The sequence below is a fragment of the Muscardinus avellanarius genome, assembly GCF_963383645.1.
Source record: "Muscardinus avellanarius genome assembly, chromosome: 3".
Lineage (NCBI taxonomy): Eukaryota > Metazoa > Chordata > Mammalia > Rodentia > Gliridae > Muscardinus > Muscardinus avellanarius.
The window spans coordinates 103860243-103877474 of NC_137788.1; the positions used below are offsets into that span (position 1 = coordinate 103860243).

At 42.7% G+C, this 17232-nt stretch overlaps 1 protein-coding gene across 1 annotated transcript; it reads right to left on the reverse strand.

Annotated features, from left to right (window-relative positions):
• Positions 1 to 2942: 2942 nt before the first annotated feature.
• SIKE1 (suppressor of IKBKE 1) lies at positions 2943 to 15536 on the reverse strand (the record flags this gene model as incomplete). Its single annotated transcript, XM_080692850.1, has 5 exons — positions 2943 to 3044; positions 8892 to 9005; positions 11204 to 11346; positions 15074 to 15179; positions 15378 to 15536. 5 exons carry the CDS (start codon positions 15534 to 15536, stop codon positions 2943 to 2945), a joined length of 624 nt encoding a protein of 207 aa, XP_080548976.1.
• Positions 15537 to 17232: the final 1696 nt, after the last annotated feature.

Sequence of the window (17232 nt, forward strand, 5' to 3'; positions counted from 1 at the left end):
GGTGTTGTTTGTGGTGTTTTGTCTGCCAAACTGTGTTGTGAGTTTGCTTAAGCTTTCAGATTTAGAAGGTAAGATGCCAACACCTGAAGAAACTCTATCACATCCACCTGAATCACCACATCTCCCCACACTTGCTATATGGACTGAGCCCAAAAGATGGAAAGTTCCAAGAAAGTTAAAGAAGATTCCCCAAGAAGCCTCCAAGCCTTGGGCGTGCCCGTTTCTTCTGGAAGATTGCCCTTTGGAACTGCTTGTCTGCAAGATCTGGGAGAGGATCCGGAGTTAATCTCTTGAAAGCCAAAAGCCAGCTGAAAACCGGACTAGTTTTTTTTACCTTTGTTTACGTGTCATTCACTATTGTTTCACAGTGATTGCATTCACTTCCTTTTCTCTTACTATTAACTTTACTGGTGAAGGGAATAAATTTTTCGGGGTTCTTGTAATAAAGTGTCATTGGCTCAAGAAGCCTTTGTCCATATCAGATTCTTTCTAGAGAGCGCCGTCACTAGGAGCTCTTAGTTCCTAGAAGGGAAGGAATCGCTGCAGATAAGAGGCTGCAGTACTTCACTCTAATCCTTCCCCATCTTGGCTGAGGTTCTCGACCGCGAGTGGACTCGCACCCCAATTAGACTGAGCTGGTCCGCAACATTTACTCACAAAGCCAGGCGTGGTGGCGCACGCTTGTAATCCCCGCGCTTGGGAGGCCGAGACAGGAGGATTGCACAGGTTCGAATCCAGCCTCAGCTACTTAGTGAGGCTCTCAGCAACTTAATGAGACCCTGTTTCCAAATAAAATATAAAAAAGATCTAGGAGTATAGCCCGGAGGTAGAAAGCCTCTGGGTTCCACCCCCAGTACCACCAAAAAAAAAAAAAAAGTTTACTCACAAGCTGGACGTGGTGGCATGTGCTTGTAATCCCAGCATTTGGGAGGCTGAGAGAGGAGGATCTGAGTTGCGGACAGCCTCAGCTACTTAATGAGACCCTGTTTCAAAATAAAGAATAAGCCGGGATTGGTGGCACATGCTTGTAATCCCAGCATTCGGGAGGCTAAGACCTGGAGGATCGTGGTTCGCAGACAGCCTCAGCTACTTAGGCCCTTTGCAACTCAGTGAGACCAGGTTTCAAAATAAAGAATAAAAAATAGGGCAGGGGGTGTAGCTCAGAGGTCAAATGCCCCTGGGTTCCATCCGCAGACCCTCCAAAAAAAGTTTACTTACCCTAGAGAAATGAAATAAAATTGGTCACACTTAGAAGTGGAAATGTGCTGGGTGTGGTGGTGCATGCTTGTAATCCCAGCATCTGGGAGGCTGAGACCGGAGGATCGCGGTTCATGGACAGCCTCAGCTACTTAGTGAGGCCCTCCGCAACTTCGTAAGACCCTGTTTCAAAATAAAGAATAAAAAATTGGGCAGCGGGTGTAGCTCGGAGGTCAAATGCCCCTGGGTTCCATCCCCAGACCCGCAAAAAAAAAAAAAAAAAAAACACGAAGTGGAAGTGTTATCTAGTCAAACTCTCTTGGGCACAATTTGACAAATTTGAAAATGATATATATACCTGTTAACAAATGACCAGTACTCTAGAAAGTTCATTGGTATTACTGGGATCAGATACTTTCAGGACATCTTGGAGAGATTTTGTGTTAACTGGAGTAGTCTTTAGGTCAGTACAAAATAAATTTTACATCACACAAAGCATTAGCAATAACTTTTTTTTAATACTGTGTTGTATCTCTCCCATGCAGTATGGTGCTTAAGGTTACTTGAAAATATCGATAGGTTTAGCGTTCATTTTTTTCAACTATTTTTTTGACAAATCTAAGCAGATAGTATAGACGGAAGTAATTTATAAATTTGAAATGTGAGTACACTCAAGGAAATGAGTTGATGAGTGGACCTAGTTGACTACCCAGTATTTGAATCTCAATGTTGCTTTTTGTTGCCTACACAGTATTACCAATATAGTAACTCTCTCCACAGCTCTTAAATAAAAATGCTTCCATTTAAAAAAAAAAAGACTTTAAAAAAGGCCAACTACTAGTCTTAGTAATGACACATCGAAGTGGTGGTTCTTACCTATAAAATTATATATAAATTAAGTAGTAGAATATCGTATCTAAGAACTGAAGTGGTTAAACCTATATTTTTCACCCTAGGAAAACTACCTCAGTGGAGGATTTTCTAGTAGGAAAAAATTGAAAGCTGACTGCTTATATTGAATTAAGTAAATAAAAGGTACTTTTGGCAACTGAACTAAGTGCAAGTGTGTGTGCACACATCCACAGGACAGTTCACTGACATCCTTTGAATGATACAACTATGCTCTCAGTGGGAAAAGAAGCTCACTTATTTTCAAGTATGTTTCTTGGGGACTAGCAGTAGGTTCTCTCAAATTAAGAGTAAAGACACTCCAACACAGAGTGCCAACTCCTAGCACCAGAGAGACGCAAACCTTCACAGGTGAATGACATTGCAAATCAGGGAATGTCAATCTGGTTTTGTGGAATCAATCACGTTACTTTTTGTCAAATGAAAACAAATCCAGGTATATGCCAAATAGATTTAAAAAGCTGTAGCTCTTAAAATTCTTAGATGTATATTTAACAACACTATATAAAATAAAGTTACTGGATGAAAAAGAAATGCTCAAAGTGTTAGAGATGTGGACAGTGAGTTGAAAATAGATTATAAAAATCAAGGTCCCAGAAATGAAAATTAAAACCAATTTTTTAGAGAAAGGAATGGCAAAACTCAGTGTGTATACACACTAATACACCCTGCAACTGTTTTGTGGACAGCCAATATTGATTGGGAATTCTAAACTGCCACCTGATACCTTAAATCAACACTAAATCAAGTGTAAGGCAAGACACTGAATAGACAATACTCAGATGAGAAGATAACTTCCTTCCTTGATAGACAATCTTCCTCCTTCAGAAGTGTAGTTATTTGATTGGTTGAGAAGCGGTATCCACTGAGTTTTCCTTTCTCACCTGAAGAGACTCACTGCTGATAGACAATAATTCTCGAAGTTCCTTATTTTCAAGCTGGAAAAAAAGAAAGGTCATATCTTTATTTCCTGTATTTTTACTGTCAAATCTGTCACATTGTTTGGGGCCAGGAACAGAAAACATAAGTTTTAAGTTTTTTCTTTTCTTTTTTTTTTTTTTGATGGGTTACCTCCAAGCTATATCCCCAGCCCTATTTCATTTTTTTATTTGGAAGCAAAGTAAGCTGCTGAGAGCCTCACTAAGTTGCAGAGGCTGTCCTGCAATCACACCTGGCTAATTTTTTTTCCCCTCCGGTACTGGGGATGGAACCGAAGAGCATTCTACCTTCGAGCTACACCCTCAGCCCTATTTTTTAGTCATTTTTATTTTTTTGTGGTACTGGGGGGTGGAACCCAGGGGCTTTTCTACCTCCGGGCTATACTCCCAGACCTATTTTATACTTTATTTAGAAACAGGGTCTCACTAAGTTGCTAAGAGCCTCACTAAGTAGCTAAGGCTGGCTTCCAACCTGTGCAATCCTCCTGTCTCAGCCTCCCAAGCGCGGGGATTAAAAGTGTGAACCACCACACCTGACATCTTTTTTATTTTTTGAAACCAGGTCACACTGAGTTACGAAGGGCCTAAGTAGCTGAGGTTATTTGAGAACTGCAATCCTCCAGTCTCCGCCTCCTGAATGTTGAAATCACAAGTGTGCATCACTAAGCCCAGTCAACACCTGGCTACTTTTAAAGGTTTAAGGAAATAAGCTGATGAATTCCTAAAATATTACTTATTAATTTTATAGTTGCTAATTAATTTCTACTTGCCAAGTGTTAGGACTATGAAAGAAAAACAAGGTCCCTCTCCACTTGAGGAATTTACTGTCTTGCCAAACCCTTCATGGTTCCCACCAAGTTTTACCATCTTTCTTTCTTTCTTATTCATGGTACTGGGGATAGAACCGAGAGGCCTTCTATCTTCAGGCTATAGATTTTATTTTTTATTTGGAAACAGAGTCTTGCTAAATTTCTGAGAATCTCAGTTAAGTTGCTAAGGCTGTCCTTGAATCTGCTGATCCTCCTGTCTCAGCCTCCCAAGTATTGGGATTACAGGTTTGTGCCACCATGCCCAGCTGAGAAACCACTTACTGAGCATAAGGCCAGGTACCATATGGGTGTATTATATATTTTATTTCAAATCTGTAGGGTAAGTATCATTGCCTAGATCCATATTTTAAGATGAGGATGCTAAGGCGCATTAAACTCCCGCAACTTTTCCACATCCAGACAACATGAATATGGTACTGTAGTCTGATTCTGATGGCCATATTTTTCCCACTTAAAATATTTAGTAAGCCAGCTTGTAATCCCAGCATTTGGGAGGCTAAAACAGGAGAATCACAGTTCACCAGACAGCCTCAGCTACTACTTAGTAAGGCCCTTTGCAACTCAGTGAAACACTGTTTCAAAATAAACACTAAAAAATAAGCCAGGTGTGGTGGCACATGCTTGTAATACCCAGCATTTGGGAGGCTGAGATGGGAGGATCATGGTTCAAGGACAGCCTCAGCTACTACTTAGTGAGGCCCCTTTGGAACTCAGTGAGACCCTGTTTCAAAAATAAAGAATAAAGCCGGGTATGGTGGCTCACGCTTGTAATCCCAGTATTCGGGAGACTGAGACGAGGATCGCAGTTCTCGGACAGCCTTAGCTACTTAGTGAGGCCCTCTGCAACTCGGTGAGACCTGGTTTCAAAATAAAGAATAAAAAATAGGGCAGGGGGTGTAGTTCGGAGGTCGAATGCAAAAAAAAAAAAAAAAAAAAAAAAGAAGAATAAAGAAATAGAGCTGGATGGTAGGATGCCCTTGGGTTCTATCCCCAGTACTGCAAAAACAAAACAAAAAACCACAAAACCACAAAAAAATAGGCCTGAGTTTTGCAGCTCAGAGGCAGAATGCCCCTAGGTTTGCTTAGGGCTATTTCAATAACTGAGACAGGTCAGGGTTAGTATAGATATATTTACTCTATCGCTTAACTAACTCCCAAATCCAGCTTGGGACATGCCATTTCTTTTGATTTCCAGATAGGGTAGCTTGCAACTCTTCATCTTTATTCTCTCTGCAGGAAATTCTGGCAAACCACAGCATTTCCAGTTAACCAGGAAGTTAGAGCCCCTGGTCAAGAAATCTACCATAGAGCCGGGCGTGGTGGCGCACACTTGTAATCCCAGCATTTGGGAGGCTGAGATGGGAGGATCACAGTTCCCAGCCAGCCTCAGCTACTTAGGTTCTCCGCAACTTAGTGAGACCCTGTTTCAAAATAAAGAATAAGCCTGGCATTTTATGGTGGCGCACGCTTGTAATCCCCGAGCTTGGGAGGCGGAGACAGGAGGATCGTGCAGGTTCGAAGCCAGCCTCCCTGGCTTAAGAGTCCCTGTTTCCAAATAAAAAAATATAAAAAATAGTTCTGGGAGTGTAGCCCGGAGGTAGAAAGTTTCCGGGAACCCCAGTACCACAAGGAAAGAAAGAAAGAAAGAAAGAAAGAAAGAAAGAAAGAAAGAAAGAAAGAAAGAAAGAAAGAATAAAAAGTAGGGCAGGGAGTGTAGCTCAGAGGTCAAATGCCCCTGGGTTCTATCCCCAGACCCGTAAAAAAAAAAAAAAGAAAAAAATCTACCATATAAATTACTTCCTCGTTTTACTCTGTATCTTTCTTCTAGCATTTACCTACCATTTTATATGTGTTCAAAAATGTATTTACTTTTTTGTGGTACTGGGGATTGAATTCAGGGGCATTTTATCTCTAAACTACACCCTGAGCCCTAGTTCATTCTTTATTTTGAAGCAGGGTCTTAGTAAGTTGTAGAGGGCCTCATTAAGTAACTGAGCCTGGGCACGAATTTGCAATCCTTCTGTCTGAGCCTCCCAAGTACTGGGATTACAAGCATGAGCCACCGCACTCAACTCCATTTCATATTATGAAAGTACTAGTTTTCTTTTCAGTGGCCTTTTTTCTGTTCGCTATATTTTATTTTTTGTAGTACTAGGGATTGAACCCAAGAGCATTCTACCTCTGAGCAAAACCCCAGTCAGTCAGTTATTTATTTATTATGGCACTGGGGAGTGAAACCAGAAGCATTTTACCTCTGAGCTAAATGCCCAACCCGATTTTATTTCTTACTTGGTAACAGGGTCCACTAAATTGTGGAGTGCCTCACTAAATTGTTGAGGCTGCCTTCTAACCTGCAATCCTCCTCTCTCAGCCTCCAAGTACTCCCAAGCATGTGCCACCACATACACCACCGCCTCCTTTTTTTTTTTTTTTTGCGGGTCTGGGGATGGAACCCAAGGGCATTTGACCTCCAAGTTATACCCCCTGCCCTATTTTTTATTCTTTATTTTGTCTTTTTTTTTTTTTTTTTTTTTTGAACCGGGGATCGAACCCAGAGCGCCACACCTGCAAAGCAGGCGCTTTGCCACTGAGCTACATCCCGGCCCCTTATTCTTTATTTTGAATCAGGGTCTCACTAAGTTGCAGAGGGCCTAAGTAGCTGAGGCTGTCGCGAACTGTGATCCTTCAGCCTCAGCCTCCCGAATGCTGGGATTACAAGCATGTGCCACCATGCCCGGCTCGTCCAGCTCCTCCTTTTTATTTTTTATTTTTATATTTATTTATTTACTTATTTATTTATTTATTTTGCGGTTCTGGGGACGGAACCTAGGGGATTCAACCTCTGAGCTACACCCCCTGCCCTGTTTTTTATTCTTTATTTTGAAACAGGGTCTCATTAAGTTGCAGAGGGCCTCACTAAGTAGCTGAGGCTGTCCACGAACCATGATCCTCTGGTCTCTGCCTCCTGAATGCTGGGATTACAAGCGTGCGCCACCACGCCCGGCTTATTTATTATTTTGAAACACAGTTTGGCTCTGTTGCTGCAAGTCTCACTTAATTTCTGAAGCTGGTTTTGAATCTGCAATCTTGAATTTTTTTTTTTAAACATGGTATTGCCATTCTCTTGCCTCAGCCTTCAAGGTACAGGAGTACAGGCATTTGCCACTGTGCCTGGCTACTGAAATGTTTTCCCTGAATAATCTTATGAGCATACTATTACCCTAGGCTTTTCTTTTGTAACATATTCTTACTTAAAAAAAAAATATTACTTGAGCCATGCATGGTAGCACATGCTTGTAATCCCAGCATTTGGGAGGCTGAGATGGGAGGATTGCGTGGTTCGAGGACAGCCTCAGCTGCTATTTAGTGAGGCCCTTTACAACTCAGTGAGACCCCATTCAAAATAAAGAGTAAAAAATAGGTCTGGGGGTGTAGCTTAGAGGTAGAATGCCTCTGGGTTCCATCCCCAGAGCCACTCCCCTCCACATACACACACAAAATGTACGTATATATATATATTTTACTTGAAATATATATTACTTGAAATTATATATATATATATATATATATATATATTGAAAGCCAGGTATAGTGGCACATGCTTGTAATCCCAGTACTTGGGAGGCTGAAAGGTTCACCGCCAGATTTGTGTGAGGCCCTCCACAGCTTAGAATGTTTCAAATTAAAGAATAAAAAATAGGACTGGAGGCGTAGCTCAGAGGTAGAATGTTGCTGGGTTTCATCCCCAGTTCTGACAAAACAAACAAAAAATACTTGAAAATAGCTTTAAAAATTAAGACTTATAAAAAAAAAAACAGTCTTTCTTTGGTTTTGTTCTCTTTCGTGAATACTTTTTAGGGGGGATACCGAGAATTGAATCTAGGGGCGTTCTACCCCAGCCCTTAAAAATTGTTTTATTTCAAAACATGGTCTCACGCCAGGTGTGGTGGCGCATGCTTGTAATCCCCGCTCTTGGAAGGCAGAGACAGGAGGATCGTGCAGGTTGGAAGCCCGCCTTGCTGGCTTAAGAGATCCTGTTTCCAAATAAAAATATAAAATAGGTCTGGGAGTGTAGCCCAGAGGTAGAAAGGTTTCCAGGAACCCCAGTACCACCAACAAAACAAAACAAATAAAAAAAAAAAAACATGGTCTCACTAAGTTGCTGAGGCTGTCCTCGAACCTGCAGTCCTCCTGTCTCAGCCTCCCAAGTACTGGGATTACAGGTATACATCACCACACCCAGCTATACTGCTATTTCCCAATCTTCAATTTTACACATTATTTATTTGACTTCCTGTGAGCACGTGTGTGAGATGGTAGGGACTGACCCCCAAGGGCATTCTACCTCTAAGGTATAGCCCTAGCCCTATTTTATTTTAATATAGAAATAGGGTCTCATTAAATTGCTGAGAGCTTCACTAAGTTGCTGAGGCTGGCTTTGAACCTGTGATTCTCCTGTCTCAGCCTCCCAAGTACTGGGCTTACAGGTGTGCGCCACCACACCTGGCCCTATTTGACTTCCTATGGCAGATGAGGGATTTTTGGCTTACATATAACCTGTACCTTCTTTTTTTTTTTTTTTTTTTTTTTTTTGGTGGTACTGGGTTCCTGGAAGCCCTTCTACCTCTGGGCTACACTCCCAGACCTATTTTATACTTTTTATTTGGAAACAGGGTCTCTTAAACCAGCAAGGCTGGCTACGAACCAGCGCGATCCTCCTGTCTCCCTCCGCCTCCCAAGCGCGGGGATTACAAGTGTGCGCCACCACGCCCGGCTAACCTGTACCTTTACTTGATATACCCCCTCAAAATATTATTTCAACTTCTGCCAATATGTAGTTGATAGCTAAATTGATTATTGTTTACTACATTTCCTTTCCTGAAAAGAGTAAGAAGGAGGAGTTATAATTTTAAATCATGAGCACACAGAAAACATCAATGTATTTCAGTGGCAGGACAGTGATGGCACACCTTCTAGATGCTTTTCTTGTGAACCTAAATTTTTTTGTGAACCTTACCTCTAATTGGGCTAGTTTTTCCTGAATCTTACAGAACTGGTCATCATCCACCTGAACTGCTTTCCTCATCACTTCTCCCATTTCACAGATCCTGTCAATCTGACTCTCGATTTCCTATGAAAATATTAAGGAAGAAAAATGAGAAAATGTTATTTTCTATAGACACGAAGCCTATGATATCATGTGCAATATGATCTTGGAAAATTCATTTAAGAGCCAGGCGTGGTGGTACATCCCAGTACTTGGGAGGCTGAGACAGCAGGATTGCAGGTTTGAGGGCAGCCTCAGCAACACAGCAAGGCTCTCAGCAACCTAGTGAGACCTTGCTTCCAAACAAAGAATAAAAAGGGCTGGGAGTGTAGCTTGGAGATAGGATGCCCCTGGGTTCAATCCCCAGTACCCCCTCCCCAAAAAAGAATCAAAATGTTCATTTAAGCTATGCTACAGAAATTACACTATAATCTGAATTATAATAAACTAAGTTTGTGGTATTCACAAATAATTTTCATTTTCAAAAGATTAATTATAGTCTAATTATCCATTGGATATTGGACATTAAATGGCTGTTCAACTTAAATTTGAATACTTGGCAGGAAGCTTAGTACAGTACCAGGCACCTTTATCTTTGGATATATCTCTTAGAAGGTACTGGAGGGGGTAACTAGGGATTGAACCCAGGGACACACTACCTCTGAGCTACCCTCCCAGCCCTATTTAATATAAGTATTATATTATTATTATTGTTATTTTGTGTGTTGCAGGGTACAGGGATTGAACTCAGGGGTATTCTACTTCCAAGATGTCTAGACCTTATTTTTGATCTGGAAAACCTGTGATCCTCCTGACTCAGCCTCTGAAGTGCTGAGATTACGGGTGAGTATCACCATATCCCCCTAGAAAGTATTTTACATGAACTAAACTCTTGCCTCCTTCAAGTTTTCTCCTCTGGACCAGAGAAAATAAAATCAATTCTTTTAAATAAAATTAATTTTTCTCTTTCAAATGAAAGGCATTCAAAATATTAAAATATCCCTGCTCTCTAAAACTTTTTTTTTTTTTTTTTTTTTGGCGGTACTGGGGATGGAACCCAGGGGCATTCTACCTCTGAGCTACACCCCCAGCCCTATTTTTTATTTTGATACAGGGTTTCACTGAGTTGCAAAGTGCCTCATTAAGTAGCTGAGGCTGCCCACGAACTATAATCCTCCTGTCTCAGCCATTCAAATACTGGGATTACAAGCATGTACCATCATGCCTGACTTACATCCCCATGTTTTATTCTTTATTTTGAAACAGGGTTTCACTGAGTTGCAAAGGGCTTCACTAAGTAGCTGAAGCTGTTCGTAAACAACAATCCTCCTATCTCAGCCTCCCATATGCTGGGATTACAAGTGTGTGCCACCACACCTGGCTTTCAAAAAATTTTCATGTGCATTTAGTGGAATCTAAGATGAAACTTGTCTTTTTTATGTATTTTATTTTATATTTTGTGGTACTGAGGATTGAGCCCAGGGGTAATCTACCTCTGAGCTATATCCCTAGCCCTATTTTAATTTTTTATTTTTATTTATTTATTCGTGTGTGTGTGTGTGTGTGTGTGTGTGTGTGTGTGTGTATGATATTGGGGATTGAGTCCAGAGACATTCTAGTTCCATGCTACACCCCAAGCCCTATTTTATTTTTTATTTTGAAACAGGGTCTCACGTGGAACCTGCCATCCTCCTATCTCAGCCTCCCAAGTATGGGGATCACAGCGTGCAGCACCCCCAGCCCAATTTTTTATTCTTTATTTGGAAACAGGGTCTCACTAAGTTGCTGAGAGCCTTACTAAATAGCTGAGGCTGGCTTCAAACCTGTGTGATCCTCCTGTCTCAGCCTCCCGAGTGCTGGGATTACAAGCGGGCGCCACCACGCCCGGCTCAAACCAGGTACCATTTCAGAGGTAAAATATGACTTCATTCTCCTTATATCCAAGCTTACAGTTCAGTAACATATACAATAACCAACCAAGTGTTTACCGAGCATCTTGAACACTGAGCACCTTGAACCCTAACTGGCTTTATACTCGGTGGAAGAACAAAGCATTCGTTAACATCTTGAAAAGAGATACTGGGGTGGTGGTGGAATCGGAGTCCCAGTCAACAGGCCCTGAATAGTCCCTTATCCCATTCTTCCTATTCATATCTTTAAAAACCATGGTGTAGGAAATAACAAATATGCTAAACAAAAAAGGAAAACAAGCTTACACTAACTAAAACAATCTCGAAACTTCAATGCCGTTAGTTTAGAACTTATTCATTACAGTTTCTTACTGCAGAATGAGACTGGTGAGCTTTCAGGACGGGTTCAGCATCCACTGCTTTTTTAGCAACCATCAACTGTAACATCTGTTTCCGGTACTTGCTCATGATGAGTTCCAAAGCATCCTGATGTTCCTCCAAGGAAACCCAAAGCTCTAACAGAAACAAAACAAAAGGCCTTGGCAGTGATGTCCAAGAGAAAGATCCCAAAGGCAAACTGTTAACAGCTGGACTTTTATGTCACTCCGAGACATTTTATGAATCTGAAGTTGTAAGGCAGTGTTTACAAAACCAAACTTTTAAGTTTAAATAAAAAATAAAAAATAGCTTTTAAGGAGGAGGCACTGCAGTTTGGTAGAAATAATACAGGATAGCCAGGTATGGTGGTGCATGCTATTAATCTTAGTACTTGGGAGGCTGAAACAGGAGTACTGCAGGTTTCAGTCCAGCCTCAGTAACTTAGTAAGATTCTCAGCAACTTAGCAAGACTTTGTTTTAAAGAATAAAAAATAAACTGGGCGTGGTGACATATGCTTGTAATCCTAGCATTTGGGAAGCTGAGACTGGAGGATCACGGTTTGAGGACAGCCTCGGCTACTTAGTAAGGCCCTTTGCAATTTAGTGAGGCCCTGGTTTCAAAATACAGAATAAAAATAGGGTTGGGAGTGTAATTCGGAGGTAGACTGACTGCCCCTGGAGTCCATCTCCAGTACCACAAAGAAAAAAAAAAAAAAGAATAAAAAAATAAAATTGGAGCAGGGCGTGGTGGCGCACGCTTATAATTCCCGTGCTTGGAAGGCTGAGACAGGAGGATCATGCAGGTTCGAAGCCAGCCGTGCTGGCTTAAGAGACCCTGTTTCCAAATTTAAAAATATAAAAATAGGTCTGGGAGTGTAGCCCGGAGGTAGAAGGGTTTTCAGGAACCCCAGTACCACCAATAAATAAATAAAAATAAAATAAATAAATAGATAAATAAATAAATAAAATTGAGTTGGGGTATACCTCAGAGGTCGAATGTCCCTGGGTTCAATCCCCAATAGCACAAAAATAACATAGGATGTGTAATCTGAAAAGAAGGTTTGATCTGGGTGTGGTAGCATATGCCTGTAATCCCAGTACTCGGGATTACTCCCAGTCGGGAGACTGAGACGGGAGGATCACAGGTTTGAAGCCAGCCTCAGCAACTTGGTGAGCCGATTCAAAATAAAATAGGGCTGGAGGCGTGGCTTAGAGGCAGAATGCCGCTGGGTTCAATCCCTAATACCCCCCAAACCCCAAAACAACAGCAACAACAACAAAAAAAAACATGGTTTGAGTTAATTTCTGTGAAAATACAAGCCAATCATTTAATTTCTGAGGCTAATTTTTAACTGCATTATGAATCTTAACTTTAAAACTTATCTCACTAATATCTGAATATTAAAATTTAAATCTTTGAGAATATAAGCCAGGTGTGGTGACACACGCTTGTAATTCCAGTACTTGGGAGGCTGAGACAGGAGGATGGCAGTTTCCCTTGTTATACAAGCCTCCATCTGGTATGCCTTAAAATAAGCTGTCTAAGCCAGGTGTGGTGGTGCACGTTTGTTATCCCAATACTTGAGAGATTGAGGCAGGAGGATCACAGGATTAAGGACAGCCTCAGCAGGTAGTAAGATTCTCAACCTAGTAAGACTTGTTTCAAAATAAAAATAAAATAGGGCTGGGGTATATCTCAGAGGTAGAAACGCCCCTGGGTTCAATCCCCAGTCCTGGAAAAAAAAAAAAAAAAAAAAAAAAAAAGCTAATAATTCAACTCTACAAGCACCTCCTTGTTTATATATTTAAAGAAAAAAAAATCAGTTAATGACCTTAAAAGGGTAATTTGACAAACTTTGTTACTGGTTACTGGATAGTCCTCTTATCAAAAGTATTGACCTGAAAATGGATGTACGATGTGCACTTTTGTAACCTTTTTTTTTTTGGTAGTAGTGGGGACTGAACTGAGGGGCATACTACCTTTGAGCCAAAACCCCAGCTCTATTTTATTTTTTGTGGGTCTGGGATGGACCCCAAGGGCATTTGACCTCCAAGCTATACCCCTTGCCCTATTTTTTTATTCTTCATTTTTATTTATTTATTTGTTTGTTTGTTTATTTAGTGGGTTTGGGGATGGAACCCAGAGGCATTTGACCTCCGAGCTACACCCCCTGCTCTATTTTTTATTCTTTATTTTGAAACAGGGTCTCACTGAGTTACAGAGGGCCTCACTAAGTAGCAAGGCTGTCCGTGAATCGCAATCCTACGGACTCAGCCTCCCAGGACTCAGCCTCCCACATGCTAGGATTACAAGCGTGGGCCACCATGCCCCGCTCTCTTCTTTATTTTGAAACAGGTTCTCACTAAGTTATGGACAGGCTCACTAAGTAGCTGAGGCTGTCCGCAAACCGCGATCCTCAGGGTATCAGCCTCCCGAATGCTGAGACTGCAAGTGTGTGCCACCACGCCCGGCTTATTTTTGAATTTTTTATTTTTTATTTATTTGGTGGAACTGAGGGGGTGGAACTGAGGGGCATTCTACCTCCAAACTACACCCCCAACCATATATATATAATTTATGGCACTGGGGATGGAATTCAGGGGCCTTCTACCTCCGGACTACACTCTGAGACCTATTTTATATTTTTTATTTGGAAACAGGGTCTCTTAAGCCAGCCTGAGGCTGGTTTTGAATACACACGATCCTCCTGTCTCAGCCTTCCTAGCGCCCGGATTACAAGTGTGTACCACCACATCTGGCTTATTTTTTATTTTTACTTTGAAACAAAGTCCTCGTTAAATTGCTGAGGGCCTCCACAAATTACTTAGACTGAAGCCAGGTGTGGTGGTACACACTTGTAATTCCAGTACTTGGGAGGCTGAGACAGGAGAATCACAGGTTTGAGAATAGTCTTAGCAAGTAGTGAGACTCTCATCAACCTCGCGAGACTCTGTCTCAAAATAAAAAATAAAATAGGGCTGGGAGTGTAGCTGGAAAGTAGAATGCCCCTGGTTTCAATCCCCAGTCCCAAAGAAACCAATCTACTTAGACTGGCCTCGAACCTGCGATTTTCCTGTCTCAGCCTCCCAAGTACTGGGATTACAAACCTGCGCCATCACACCCAGCCATGCTGTAAAACTTTTTTTTTTTTTTTTTTTTTTTTTTTTTTTTTGCGGTACTGGGGATGGAACTCAGGGTCATTCTACCTCTGAGCTACAGCCTCCAAACCTTTTTTTTTTTTTTTTTTTTGGTGGTACTGGGGTTCCTGGAAGCCCTTCTACCTCCGGGCTACACTCCCTGACCTATTTTTTATTTTTGGAAACAGGGTCTCTTAAGCCAGCGAGGCTGGCTTCAAACCTGCACGATCCTCCCGTCTCCGCCTCCCAAGCGCGGGGGTTATAAACGTGCGCCACCAGCCGGGCCTATTTTTTATTCTTTATTTTGAAACAGGTTCTGAGTTGCTGAGGGCCTCACTAAGTAGTTGAGACTGGCCTCCTGTCTCAGCCTCCTGAATTCTGGGATTACAAGAGTGTGCCATCATGCTGGGCTGTTGTAAATATTTTCTTTTTTCTTTTTGCGGTACTGAGGATAAAGCCCAGGGGCATTCTAACTCCAAACTCCACCTCCAGTCCTATTTTTTATTATTTTTGAAACAGTGTCTCACTGAGTTGCAAAGGACCTCACTAAGTAGCTGAGGCCGTCCACGAACCGCAATCTTCCTATCTCAGCCTCCCAAGTACTGGGATTACAAGTGTGCGCCACCACGCCCGGCTCCGCCGTAAACTTTTAAGGCAGTTTTGCAAAAACTTTCATACTATTACCGGATGTGAAAAAGTCACAATATACAAAAAGGCCTGACTAACCTCTGTTCTCCTGCTGCAAGTCTCTAATCTGTGTGTTCTCTTGAGACAGCAGAATATGAGGTTTGTATTTGGACAGATCCTTCACGTCGGCTGCGTCCTCTTGATACTGGACAGAGACACACGAAGCGCGCCGTAAACAGAGCAGCAGCGGATGCAAGTCAAGAGGCTGGACTCAGCCCTGATCCCGCAGAAAGCTGCCACCACCGCCTGAGGAAGGCGAACACATTCCAGCATCCCGCTTCCCCCTCTCTCCCCTCCCTGCAAGAGCCCAGAACCCAAGGCGCCGGCCCCCGCCTCGCCCGACCTGGTCAGGCAGCGCCGTCCCCGCCTCCCGCATAGCGGCCACCCGCCGGTGCAGCGCGGCCGACTGGTCCACCAGCGACTCAGCGGCCGCATCGTGCTCCCGCAGCCTCTCCAGTAGGGTCTTGGCGTCTGTCAGGATCTTCTCGATGGTGCAGCTCATAGCGGTCGGAGGACCCCAGCGCCGCCCGCTGCCCGACGCGATTCTCTCAGCCCTTCCTGGACCTGTCAGTCGCAGGCGTCACTTCCGGCACGCTCTAAGGGTGCCTGGGCAGCCGGGGTTTGCGCCTGCGCAGGGGCGGCCTCTCCCGCGGCTTGTGCCTGGGCAGCCGGGGAGTGCGCCTGCGCAGAGGCGGCCTCGCCCGCCCGCGGCTCGACCCGCGTTAACCTGAGGTTTCCCAGCAGCCTCGCCCGGCGCGCTGCGGCTCGCCCTTGCCACGCCCTTGGCTCCCGGTGCCCACAGCCATGGGGGCGGGCTGGCCGGGTCCCAGGTCCTTCTTTCCCTGCTGGTTTTGATTGATGTGATTTGTTACCCAGTCACAGATATTATTTTTTGTAATTTAGTTTTCAAAAAAAATTACCATCTCAACCCCCACCTTGCTGCATCCAATCCAGGCCAGCTCTCCACCACTGAGTCCACTCCGAAGCTCTGTCACCCTTTGTAGGCGTACAGTTCAGTAGTATTAGACACATTCAAGTTGTGCAACCATCACAGACATCCATCTCCCAAAGTTCATTTTGCAAAACTGGAACTCTATACTCATTAAAGAAATCTTTCTTTTGTTCCCCCAACCCTTATCAACGGTTCTACTTTCTGCTTGTATGAATTTGACTCATGTTAGTGGGATCATATAGTATTTGTCTCTTGGGGATTGACATTTACCTTAGCATAGTGTCTTCAAGGTTCATTCATTTGTACCGTGTGTTAGAATTTCTTTCTGAAGCTAATACACACATACACATACACACATATATTTATACACATACAGACAAGCATACATATATACATACAATATTTTGCTAATCCAACCATTCTTGGATGGACTCTTGGGTTGCTTTTATCTTTTGGTTGACTATGAATACTGCTTCTGTGAACCTGGGTGTTCAAATATCTCATTGGTACTCTTCATGGTGGCTCATGCCTGGCCCAGGGACTCAGAAGGCTGAGGCAGGAGAATGGCAAGTTCAAGGCCAGTGCATGGTCATTTAGCAACATCCTGTTTCAAGATAAAAAATAAAAAGGGTTAGGAGGGAGGGAAATATAGCTCAGTGGTAGCGTGCCCGTGGGCTTAATTCCCAGTACTGGAAAAACAAATCTTTTGAGGTTTTGCTTTCGCTTCTTTTAGACATAAAGTAGAATTGCTTGGCTTTATAGTAATTTTATTTTTATATTTTGAGGAACCATCATTGTTTTCCATAACACTTTACATTTCATTTATTTATTTATTTATTTATTTATTTATTTATTTATTATTTTGGTACTAGAGATGAAACCCAGGGCTGTTCTGAGCATCACCTCCAGCCCTACTTTTTTTTTTTAACTGGGGATTGGACCCAGAGGCATTCTACCTCTGAGCTACACCCCCAGCTCTATCTTATTTTTATTTTGTAACAGGGTCTTACTAGGTTGTTGAAAGTATTGCTACATTGCTGAGGCTGCCCTCACACCTGTGATTCTCCTGTCTCAGAATCCCAGGTACTGGGACTATCTATGCACCATTGTACCCAACAAATATTTTATTTTATTTTATTTTTGCGGGTTTGGGGATGGAACCCAGGGGCATTCGACCTCCAAGCCACACACACCTCCCCCCTCTTCTCTTTCTCTCTTACACACACACACACACACACACACACAC